Genomic DNA, 13,278 nt, shown 5'->3' on the forward strand with positions numbered 1-13,278 from the left:
AAAGATGCTCAATGTCACTAATCCTCAGAGAAATGCAAATAAAAACCATAATGGGATATAACCTTACATAAGTCAGAATGGTTAGTATCAAAAAGATAAGAATTAACAAGTGTTGGTGAGGATGTGGAGTAAAAGGACCTCATACACTCTTCTTAGAAAATAAACTGTGGAAAACAGTAATGGAAGCTCCTTAAAAACTTACAAATAGAAATACCATAATGATCTAACAATTCCACTATCGGGTGTTTACCCAAAGAAAATGAAAGCACTAATTCTAAAAGATATATGCCCCTCTATGTTTATTGCAGCATTATTAATTAATAGCCAAGAAGCAACTTAAGTGTTCATCCATATATGAATGGATATGATGTGGTTGGTATGTGTGCGTGCGCGCGCACACACACACACACGCTGGAATATCACACGGCCATAAAAAAGGATGAGAGTGTGTCCTTTGTGACAGCATAGATGGATGTAGAGGTATTTTGCTAGGTAAAATAAGTCAGACTGAGAAAAACAATTTCACTCATATGTAGAAACAAAAAGCAGAATCAGACTTATAAATACAGAGAACAAACTGATGGTTGTCAGAGGAGAAGGAGTTGAGAGGACAGGCAAAATGGGTGAATAGGAGTGGGGGATACAGGCTTCTAGTTCAATGAACAAATCATGGAAAGAAAAGGCATAGTGTAAGGAATATAATTAACAATATTGTAAAGCATTGTATAGTAACAGTAGCTATATTTGTGGTGAGCATAGCATAAAGTATAAATTTGTCAAGTCCCTATTTTGTACAACTGAAACTAATGTAACATTGTGTGTCAACTATGGTTAAACAAAAAATTAGAAAGGAGCTCCTTTAAGTTTTTTTTAATAGGCTTCACAGCACCACCATAAATATGAAACATTATTCTGTTTTTGCCTGTTTGTGATAATCTTAATTATTAGGTGAACCAAAGAAAACCATAATTAAGAACATATTAATATAATTACTAGCTTATATTCAATCCATTATTTGTTGCTAATGACCCTAATATTTTGACAGTTATATTGTTAAGAAGACTAATGAAGATACAGTAGTTTTTGAATCTATAAGGTAAGAGCACTCACTGTACATGAAGATTTTCTAGTTTTGATTTAATGATAACTACTAGAGTTGTTAGAAGATTTTTACTTACATTTAACCAATTCAAAAACACTATTTTTTTTTTTTTTTTGGCTGAGCTTTATGGTCAACATAAATGAGTCTGTAACTTAAAAAATAAGTTGCTCCCAAAATAAAAGACATTCTTGAATTTGAGTTTAGGAAATTTGATTTTTCATGAGTCAAAATATCAAATATTTTTATTAAAAGCCTGGCTCTGAATTATCTGAACTGAATATTTTTTTTAAAGATTTATTTATTTATTTATGAGAGACACAGATTGAGAGAGGCAGAGACGTAGGCAGAGGGAGAAGCAGGCTCCTCACAGGGAGCCTGACGTGGGACTCGATCCTGGATCCGGGGATCATGACCTGAGCCAAAGGCAGGCGCCCAACCACTGAGCCACCCAGGCATCCCGGAATATATTTTTTGAACTGAATATTAACACTACATTCCTATGAACACTAAATTCAGGTATACACCATCTTGTGCCCAAATGCACCTACAGTTTCAAAACAGATCTTATTTGCAATCTTAGTACTCTCTCAGTTACCCAGAATACTATAACCAGACTGAACTTTATACAAAATCTTCAATCTGTCAGTTCTTTCACAGTTTGCAAACCTTCAATGATTTCCTCTATGTATTTTAAACACTTCACAGTATCTAATCACAAGGACTAATTTTATTTTTTTAATTAATTAATTTATTTTTATTTTTATTTTTTTATTTTTTATTTTTTTTAATTTAAATTCCAGTTAGTTAACACAGTGTAATGTTAGTTTCAGGTACACAATAGAGTAATTCAACACTTCTATACAATAAAGACTATTTTCAATAAGAAGCTTCTAATATTGGGATGCCTGGATGGCTCAGTGGTTGAGCATCTGCCTTTGGCTCAGGGCATGATCCTGGAGTCCTGGGATTGAGTCCCACATTGGGGCTTCCTGCATGGATCCTGCTTCTCCTCTGCCTATGTCTCTGCTTCTCTCTCTCTCTCTCTCTCTCTCTCTCTCTGTCTCTATTCTATAGATAAATATTTTCCAAATATAAAAATGGTTTACATTCAGATCACTATAAATGAACTCCATTTACTATGAATGAAAGAGATTACATTTGATATTACTTAGGAGGAACTGTACATATTGCTAGAGCATGTACGTCTAAAAGTTTACTTCTACATCCTTGATATGAAAGTATTCTAATTTCTAGGGCTATCTGATAAGTCTTTTTAAAAAATCTCATTCAAATGTTACTTATGAATTAAGTAGAGACGTGGACGACATGGTTAATTTTATAATTGCTCATAAGTACTGGGATGATTTCAATATAGATTTCACTATGTGACCAAAAGCTCAGCAATTTACATTTGTCATTCTGTTTTTTGCACATTTACTTTAAATATAAAGACTGAGGAAATCTTACCTTCTTGATAGGCTCCATCTGCCATGACTAAATGAAGAATCTTGGCATAAAGATGTTCATGTTCATTTCCTAAAATATCCTGAACTATTGTTGAACAAATTTCAATATTTTCATCTTCATCTTCATGAATAGCCTATATCAAATTTCCAAATATAAATTAATTTGAATATTAGCTTTATCTAGAGACTTTATTTTTCATAATAAATCTACTGACCTCTAAAAATCACTGATATTTTACTAGTAATTCAAAAAGAGCATATTTCAAAGTTAATTTTTTTTTTTAAGGTAAGCTCCACATCCAAGGTGGGGCTTGAACTCATGACCCTGGTATTAAGAATCGGAGGCTCTACCTACTTGGCCAGGGAGATGCCCCTGAGTTAAATGTTTTCATTGACACTTTACTTACTTTTATTTTCTCGTAAACCTCAAAGAATTTTTCAAAGCCTATTTCCTGTTCCAGGTGAAGTCTCAGTTCCTCTAAATGGTTAAAGACACTATCATATTCACATTCACTAGTAATATCACCATCACTGTTATCTAAGAAACAGAAACAAGAAGATACTTTATGACTAAAAAGAATGAATAAAATAATTCTTACTTTAATGGACTAATATTCATTTTGATGAGTGATATCACTGAAACAGAGCACTTATACTTCTAATGTAAAGTTTTGTCATTATAATTATTGCCATTTATGTAGGAAATGAATATATATAATATATATATATTATAATATATATAAATGTCTTAACAAGAATGTTACTTTGGGAGTCTTTTATAGACATAAACATTAAACCAGATTAGAATAAAAAATTCGAATTGAGTAAAACATGAAAAAAGCATGCAGGAGATATATGACTTATACTACATATCATAAAACTTTAGTAAAGCATTTAGAAAGTATTATAAATGCTATATATGTTTCATGTCATGTACATGTCCAAGACACTTGGAAACATTCTAGTAAAAGACGAAGTTACTGAAGAATTGTTCCTTTTCACATTAGCTCTTCTTACAAAATAAACATAATATAGTTCTCAAAATACACAAATTTTATATGCATCTTAGGGGTAATGCTATGAACAAGGAACAGTTCTCAAAAAACAAAAAAAGTCAAGGTTTAATCCTACTGTTTACCACTGTATGTGGAAGCTCTCTGTAAAATATAAAGTGCTAAGAAAACTAGGCTATTATCCTTAGTAAAACTATAAAAGTGCTTCAAAAGCATTTCCAAAATTAAATGGGAAAGAAATGGAACAAATGTATGTGGGTATCAGTGGAAAAAGAAAAAGAATGAATAAAAGTCAGAGATACAGAAGCATACTTCAGTTTTATTTAAATTTGGAAATAGTTCATATCAGGTATCAGAAAATATACTCTACTTGAAATATTTGTATAAACTGAAAAAAAAGAAGTCCCATGATCATGACCATGTACCTGAGTGCCATTCTTCATTTAGGGCACTTTCACTGCTGGGATTGTCATCCTCATCTGCCAGATCTGTCCCATTTGCAGTCTGCTCTATGTCACTGTTCTTTAAGACTGATTCTTCCTCCTCACTGTATTCTTCTCCAGGTTGTTCCCTAAGTAACTGTTCCATAGAGGCCTGAAGCTCTTGTAAATCTGTGTCAGTTTCTTCAAAAACACTGAAATTAAAAAAAAAAATTACCAAAGTGTCGTCTCATTTTGAAATTTTACTTTAATTTAATATACATGCACTCCTTTATGCTTAAAAGTACTAATAGAGGATAAAAAGATATCTGAAAGATCTTTTTTTTATAAATTTATTTTTTATTGGTGTTCAATTTGGATATCTGAAAGATCTTAACTAAAATTTCCATTAATGAAAAAATAATCTTTTAAAGTAGAAATATCTTTATTTTGCATTTATGTGTACAAATCTCTACACTTTGTAGCAGGTATAGATAAGCAAAGCATCTAATTAGAATGAGAAAGAGTATGTTTAATCTTTTGGACCATCCTATTAGTAACATTTAGCTTTATATTTAATTATAAGACTAACATAACATGCACATCTGCTATGTACCATTACAGCAATGATAAAACATTGGCTTATTGACAAAATCTTCTTATGGCCAACCCTGAGGAATTAGTGACCACCATTGTTGATATTAAAGTAAATGGGCTGCTGAGCCTGCATTATAAGAAAAAGTAAAAGATTAACATCTTTTTTGGAAGATAGAGAGGTACTCCAAGAACAGTCTGGCCCTGCATTCACTTTGTAGTAGATTTTCTTATTATATGACCTTGAGTGAAGTTTGGAACCCCCTACCTCTCCCTCCCCCTCAAAAAAAAAAAAAAATCCCAGGGAAAACATCAAGTGAAATTTCCTGGTATGGACTATCACTTAAACAAACAAACAAACAAACAAACAAACAAAAACAACAAAAAAAACATTTTCAAAATTTTAAATTAATATTAAAAGCTTCTAACTTAAATTTTAAAATAAAATTCTCTCATCTACTAGTAACTAAAAGAACACAAGCCACAAACAAGCTACTGTGCAGTCAGATAAAACTGATGACTTTATAAAAACTTTGAGGAAAAACTGTTACCTAGCACTGTCAACCATAAAGGTACTCTTATGTTGTCATGTTCTCCAGGAGACTCAATAAAAACACAAAGTTAAAGCACTTATGACTACAGCCAAACAGAAGAAAACAAGGATAAAAGGGTAACTTCCTGTAAAATCTGAGAGCACTAGCAAAAATATACAGAACTCTATGAAAGATAAAAAAAAAAGGGGGGTGGTGGTGGTGGTGCTGGCAATCTTTAAAAGATAGTTTGGTGGGCAGCCCTGGTGGCCCAGCGGTTTAGCACCGCCTTCAGCCCAGGGTGTGATCCTGCAGACCCAGAATTGAGTCCTGTGTCGGGCTCCCTGCGTGGAGCCTGCTTCTCCTTCTGCCTGTGTCTCTGTCTCTCTCTGTGTCTGTCATAAATAAATAAATAAAATCTTAAAAAAAAAAAAGATAGTTTGGTTAAAAATTTAAGAAACAAGAGGCAAGGCTTAAGAAAAAGAAAGAAATAAAAAAACAAAATGTGCCAGATATAGAGGCTCTGGCTCAAATATTATAGGGGAAAAAAACTACCAGATAGATTATTATTTTAATTGGATATCAATCATATCCAAACACAGTTCCTTCTATTAGAAGAGGTAAAATGTAGAAACTTTAAGTTTAAAAATATCAGAAAATAAATAATAAAAATCCCAGTATTTTAAACCATGTTTTCCTGGTGATTTGAATACACTCTACCTTTTCAAACACTTTATCCTCCCCTCACATATTGGTAACATTTGTCTGAGGAGGTGAGAGGGCTTACTTGTATCAAAGAAGGTAAAGAAAGGTTCCTAGCTAAGGGGCTATCACTTCCTACAGTTCCCAGAAATGTTGGTTAAATTTGCCTCTTGGATTCTAGATTCCCCATGAATCACAAAGAAAGGAATTTTGTGAAAGCAATTAATTTACACCCAGAACACACACGTACTCATACATATGCAAACAAGACAACTAGCCTACGTAACTTCTCACTGCCACGGTTTTGTTTTTGTTGTTTTTGTTTTTTGTTTTTTATTTTATTTTATTTTTTTACTGCCATGGTTTTGAAATCCTACATGGCAGGAGATATAGAGGCTTTCTGCTCTTTTCCCTGAGGAACGTGGAATAGTTTATATTTCATAATTTTCCACTGCAATCCCTGTATCATGTGGTGTTAGTCATTATCCTGCTAATATTCCTTTATTTAAGCAAAATTTATTAAGCATATACCATGGACAAGTCAATGTGCTCAGTGGTGAGTATGACAGCACACAGAAAAACCATTTTCTTACATTTCTCAAGTGAGAGTAAGTCATTAGGTTACTTAGAAGCAAATATACCTATCAAAACTTGCATGACTATATTTTAAATATGTTGTAAAAAGGTAAAGGAGTGGTGAAAATCAGTTACAGATAATTTTTTAAAACTGTTTAGGTGAGTTACAGCTCTAGAGTTCATATAAACTCAAATTCTGTTAGTGCTTATATTTATTAATGACATCATGCTCACATGTCTTCAGAATCAGAAGGTCCTTCTTTAATATGCTCATCTTCAATATCATCTATTTCAAGATTGTCTTGACATACATCTCCTACAGTAGGAACATCCATCAGTGTTCTGAACAATTTTGAGAGATCTGGAAGTGAACATGTCCTTAGCATCTAAAAAAGTAAGATTTTTTTTAGTAGGAGTAAGATCACTAGAAAATAAAAATGAGATAAAAAATTAGAAAGTTAGAGCTAATACTAATTTTTAAGAGCTAGTAGCTAGCTCCAGAGATGACTTGTCTAAAATTAGAACCAAATTTTCTTGAATTTCAGTTCTGTATTTTTTCGGGGAGGAAACTAAACTTGTGAGTTATGTGTGGGTTTCAAAATACAGGGATTCACTTAAGTCACCATTAAAAGGCAGGGAGAAATGTTTAATTGGGGTATGCACCTAGGGAATGGAATTAGAAATCTGTCAGAAATTAGGCAGTGCCAGAAACTGCTAATTTGCTCCTTCTCAGTCAGGGCCCATACTGTCTCTCCCTTATTTTATCTCCTCTTACACTTTACTATGGCCAATCTTCCTATATGTTTCCCAAAGTCTGGACTGAGTTAGTCTGAAGGTTGGCAAAGAACTATCACACATAATTGGTGGTTCTTTGTATCATTTATCCTAGGAGCTGCTGGGTAGCCAATATTGATTAAATAAGGAACTTCACATTAGTGCAAAAAAAAAAAAAAAAAATAAAAGCCTAACATTACTTCCGTGAACAATGGACTGTAAGTGGAGCCTTTCTCACAAGAAGGGAAGGCTGGAAAGACAGGTACTTTGATGTTTATACTGAGAATCATTTATAGCAACAAGTGAGAAGGAACTGACTGAGGAAAAAAACTATGGTTGAGGTGTTTAAAATCTTAATTTGTTTGGATAAGACCAGGAATAACAGAAATAGCCCCTGTCTACCAACCTATCAGCAATTAGAATGTGATCGATACACAGGACAATGAAACAAATGTCTGTATACATAAGTCTCAGAATTGGGTTAATAATCCTAAAGGAATCTGTGAGATTTGAAAACTAATTCCTAAGGCCTTGGTAAGAATCCTACACCAGATAGGAGAGGAGACTGAAGAAAACACAATGTTTAGCATATTAATGAAACTTTATATACTTTGCCAATTTTATCAGTACGATCTGTTTTTGAGAACAAAAGAGGATAGATTTTCCACTATTTGAACATAATTTACATATTACAGCACAAGAAAAAGTGCTTATGAACTACAAGATGGTGAAGACACATTGCTTGTTAAAACAGTTAATGATGGTACTGAAAGTATTTCTTTTGCTGAATCTCCCACTGTCAGCAGAATTTATGCTTGATTTGCTTATTATTTTAATGGTATGAACCAATATATTATAAACCAGCAGTATGCAAAATATGCATATGGTAACAGTTTCTCCAGATAGATGCTAATCAATAAAAATATACAACATATATGCATTATATACTTAAATTCAAGAGGACTCTACATAAAGATGCAATACTTTTTAGGCCAAGATAAATTTTAACCCTAGTAAAAAAATCTCAATTTTACTTTATTCCTTTCACTATTAAAAATAGCTTTCTTGGGGCAGCCCCAGTGCCCAGCGGTTTAGCACAGCCTACAGCCCTGGGGTGTGATCCTGGAGACCCGAGATCGAGTCCCGTCGGGCTCCCTGCATGGAGCCTGCTTCTCCCTCTGCCTGTGTCTCTGCCTCTCTCTGTGTCTGTCATGAATAAATAAATAAAAAATCTTAAAAAAAAAAAAAAAAAAGCTTTCCTGGGACAGTCCGGGTGGCTCAGCAGTTTAACGCTGCCTTCAGCCCAGGGCCTGATCCTGGAGACCCAGGATCCAGTCCCATGTCGGGCTCCCTGCATGGAGTCTGCTTCTCCCTCTGCCTGTGTCTCTGCCTCTCTCTCCAGGTCTCTCAGGAATAAATAAATAAAATCTTAAATAAAATCTAAAATAAAATAAAATAACTTTCCTAACCTAACAAAATAATACAGTAGAAAGAAACCTCAAGAAGTATTTGGCAATTTTCCTCTTGGAATGAGCCTATGCACCCATCAATCCTATATTAAAAATGCTTTATGTTCTAGTCTTCTCTGACAGATTTTTTTTTAGATGTTTTTGTTGTTGGTTAAATTATTTTTCTCGAAAATGAAGAGAACCACAGATAGTGAAAAATTAAGTACTAATGGTACTAATAGAATGCCACACAAAATTCTACTGAAAAGAATTCTGTCAACTCACTGTTTCATCCATCGGTAGTACTTTTCAAATAAAATAATGAATTAGCAATATTCTGGTTATACTACAAAATGGGTTACAATGAACATTTTTATTTAGCTTCTGCTTAGTGCAATTAAACTATAACAATGCTTTCTCAAAATAGCTTCTACAAATATGCCTTTACTTCAAAATCGGTGAAAAGTATATCTAAAATATTAATTGAATTATGAATATTTAAAAGGCAAAAGTTATAGATATTAAATAAGAATTGGTATTAAAAGAAGACATTTAAAACACATATGCTACTGATGAATTGTATATTCATATTCCCCCCCCACACACACATACTCTACATTTGCTATAACAAGAAAATAAATTCTCAAGTTTCCATAGAGATCAGTTTTCCCCTCCACTAGCCAGATGAGGAAACTATCAGTAGAACACATCTGGTCTCTCTCCACTCTTTATTCACTATCCTGTGAAGTGAGGGAGGTCTAAAGGGAAGGAGAAATAGCTATTTCATTTGGTAATCTAGATTCTATTCTCACATAAGTCAGATCATGAGAAGATCACATCTTGAGACTATTTCATTTTGACCTATTACAAATTTACCTTCTGTGATCTTCGTTTAAGTGTTATACTCTCAATTTTATTAAGTCACTCTATTACAACACTGTTATGAAAGCTGCTACTGTATTTATAGTGTTTGCTGTCAGAAACAATACAACCCAAAAGACGTTATAATTCTGGACCTAGAAGAAATACCCTTTCAAAATGAAAGTGAAATAAAAATGTTTTTAAATAAACAAAAGCTGAAAAAGAAATTCATCACCAACACAGCTGCACAAGAATGTCAAGAAAGTTTTTAGAAGTGGAAGAAATGATACCAGATAGAAACTTAAATTCTACACAAAGTAATGCAGAATGTCCAAAGAATATACATAGACTCTGTTTTTACTTTGTGTAAAAGATAACTGAATGTTTTAAGCAAAAACAATAAAAATTTATTGTGGTGTTTGTATCATGTAGATGTCAGGTGTATGATAACAATGCCAAAAGAACAGATACGTAGGTAGAAATGGAAATACACTGAAAAGGTTCTTTTTTTTTTTTTTTTTTCCAATGAAAAGGTTCTTATGTCATATGTAAAGTGCTATAATATTATTTGAAGGAAGACTGTAAAAACTAAAACTGTATCTTGAAAGCTGAAAATTACAACTAAAGCTTATGAAAAAGTCTATATTAGCAAATAGTACAGATAATATCAAATGCTAAAAATAAAAAAAAAATGCTAAAAATATTCAATCCAAAGAAGAATAAAAGTAAAACAGAAAAAGTGATGAGACAAATAGAAAACAGATAGCAAAATGGTAGGTTTAAACTCAATCATATCGGGATCCCTGGGTGGCGCAGCGGTTTAGTGCCTGCCTTTGGCCCAGGGCACGATCCTGGAGACCCGGGATCGAATCCCATGTCAGGCTCCCTGCATGGAGCTGCTTCTCCCTCTGCCTATGTCTCTGCCTCTCTCTCTCTGTCTCTCTCTGTGACTATCATAAATAAATAAAATTAAAAAAAAAAAAAACACAATCTTTTAAAAAAATAAATAAAATAAACTCAATCATATCAATAATATATAAAAAAAATTACATGAAATGTAAATGGTCCAATCACTTTAAATAAAAGAGATTGCCACATTGGTTAAAAAGCAAGACTTGACAAAGTGATAGCTACAAAAAATCTACATATAAAATCAATGTGATTACAAGTTAAAGATGTAAGAAATATATATATATTTAATGTATAAACACTAATCATCAGAAAGCTGGAATGGCTATATTAGAACCAGACAGGGACACCTGGGTGGCTCAGCGGTGAAGCATCTGTCTTCAGCTCAGGGCGTGATCCTGGAGGGCTCCCTGCACAGAGCCTGCTTCTCCCTCTGCCTATGTCTCTGTCTTTCTTTCCCTCTCTGTGTCTCTCATGAATAAATAAAAAAAAACTTAAAAAAAAAAAAGAACCAGACAAAACAGACTTCAGAACAAGGTGATATGACCAAGAATACAGTCATTTCATAATGATAAAGAGTGTAATTTATCAAGAAGATATAAAGATTATTAATTTGCATTCAACTGACTGGAACTTTTTTCTTTCTCAGTAACTGATAAACAAGTAGAAAGAAAATCAGTAAGGACACACGATGAACAACACTCTCAAGCAAAAAGGGATGCTTTAAAATAATAAACCTATCAATTCATCCAGAAGGTATAGCAATACTAAATTTTTATTCACTCAATAACAGTTTCAAAATACATGGAACAAAAATTGACACAAATGAAAAAAGACAGTTTTTGCATTTTTTTCTCAACAAATGATATGTAACTGACACAAGACAAAAAAATTGGTAAAGATAAAGAAGACTTGAACAACACAATTAACCAATTTGACATATTCTTGACATTTGCAGAATATTTTACATGATGATAGAAGAAAACACATTCTTTTACGGTGATCTATTAAGAGTAGTAGCCACCAGTAACAGACACTAAAGGGTGACTTATGAGTGCAGAGGAAAATATGATATAAAAGAAGCCAAGAGATAAAATGATTTTAAAAATAAAATGTATATGACTCTTTTGGAAGAAGAAAATCAAGAAAGGTGAGAGAGAAAAAAGGCACAGAGAATTTGGCAATACACTAGTAATTGATTTGACAAGAGCAGTTTTAATGGAGGAGTAGGCTAAAAGTCATATTGGAATATATTTAAAAGTGAACGGAAGTGGAGACTGTAAAGATACAACATACTCAAGATGTTTGGTTGTAAAAGGGAGCAGAGAAAGGGGTGGTAGCTAGAGAAGGACATGTTCTTAAGAGAAGTTTGCTAATTATGATGGGACTCATTAGAATATGTATGTTGAGGAAATGATCCATTAAGAAGAAAAAGTTGATGATATAAGCTAGTGTGACCCCAAAGTAATGGAATAAATACTTGAGAAGGTGAGAGAGGTTAGGACTCAAAGTATAAGGAGGATTTCTGGGCAGCACTGGTGGCTTAGCAGTTTAGTGTCGCCTTTGGCCCGGGGCATGATCCTGGGGACCTGGGATCGAGTCCCACATCAGGCTCCCTTCATGGAGCCTGCTTCTCTCTCTGCCTGTGTCTCTGCCTCTCTCTGTGTTTCTCATGAATAAATAAAATCTTTTTTTTTTTTAAAGGAGGATTTTTTTAAATAAAAAAAGACTAGCATAACAACATTTTTAAGAAGAATTTTAAGCTTAACAAAAATCTTTGTAAGACTTCAAATTATTCCATTTAGTAAACAGATTATATAAATGCTTATACATAATGTTTAGGTTTTTTTCATATTTCAAGGTCACCATTTTGGCCTGGTGATGAACTCTCATGACCTCAAAGATTTAAGGAATAGGCACATATGGCCTTCTACCCTTGCCTTGAATGGCTACAAACTGCTTTGATTTTCTAGGTTTTTTTCCTTGCCCCTCCCTTCAAAGTCAGTCACCTACGTGAAATCTGCTTTGCTGTGCTTACTTCCCAAGTACATACTTGTATAGAACTACTAAGTTTGAAGTAAAGTCATGAAAGAAAATCAAATAATAAAATATATTATGCAAGGAATGTTAACTTTATACATGGAAACGTTATTAAAAAGCTCTGGGCTATGGGGTGTCTGGGTGGCTTAGAGGTTGGGTGCCTACCTTCGGCCCAGGGTGTGATCCTGGAGTCCCAGGATCGAATCCTACATCGGGCTCCCTGCATGAAGCCTGCCTGCTTCTTTCTCTGCCTGTGTATCTGCCTCTCTCTCTCTGTGTCTCTCATGAATAAATACATAAAATTAAGAAAAAAAAAAAAGCTTTGGGCTAAAGACAGCTAGTTTTACACCTTTACTATAAAAGAAGATACATGAGTTATATGATAAGCCTTGTTTGTCCCATATACAGGACTTATTGTCTAACTCTGAAGATCATAAATTTGTTTTCAGTTTATTATCTTTTTAAAGTTTGACTGCTATTAAACAAGTGAGAGAATTTAGCAATCTCTACCTTTAAAATAAACTTAAGAAAACACTCTAAAATAAAAACATACCCAATTTGAAAATTAAATTGAAAACCAAAATGACATATTTAAAAAACAGCCAGGGATAAAAGAATTCAGGTAATTCATTTCCATGTAGACTTAATATATATGAAAAATGTCCAACCCCACTGGTAAACACAGAAAACACAAATATTTAAAAATATCATTACTCCCTAAGTACACAATTTTTAGGTGAATGATAACAGTTGGTGCTTTTTAATTTAATTTTATTTTTTTAAAAAGATTTTATTTATTCACAAGAGACACAGGCAGAGGGAGGAGAAGCAGGCTCCATTTAGG

The 13,278-nt window shown here is 33.3% G+C and overlaps 1 protein-coding gene across 12 annotated transcripts in view; it reads right to left on the reverse strand.

The window, feature by feature from the left end:
* Positions 1-13,278, reverse strand: part of NEK1 (NIMA related kinase 1) — a 228,957-nt gene that overhangs the window by 17,395 nt on the left and 198,284 nt on the right. For all 12 annotated transcript variants that reach the window (XM_049101052.1, XM_025462838.3, XM_025462839.3 and 9 more), the window contains 4 exons: positions 6,637-6,788; positions 4,007-4,215; positions 2,976-3,106; positions 2,570-2,702 (listed from right to left, as the gene is read on the reverse strand). In XM_049101052.1, coding sequence (XP_048957009.1) covers positions 2,570-2,702; positions 2,976-3,106; positions 4,007-4,215; positions 6,637-6,788 — 625 coding nt within the window. The remainder of the gene's footprint in view (positions 1-2,569; positions 2,703-2,975; positions 3,107-4,006; positions 4,216-6,636; positions 6,789-13,278) is intronic.

Source organism: Canis lupus, chromosome 25, assembly GCF_003254725.2.
Source record: "Canis lupus dingo isolate Sandy chromosome 25, ASM325472v2, whole genome shotgun sequence".
NCBI lineage: Eukaryota > Metazoa > Chordata > Mammalia > Carnivora > Canidae > Canis > Canis lupus.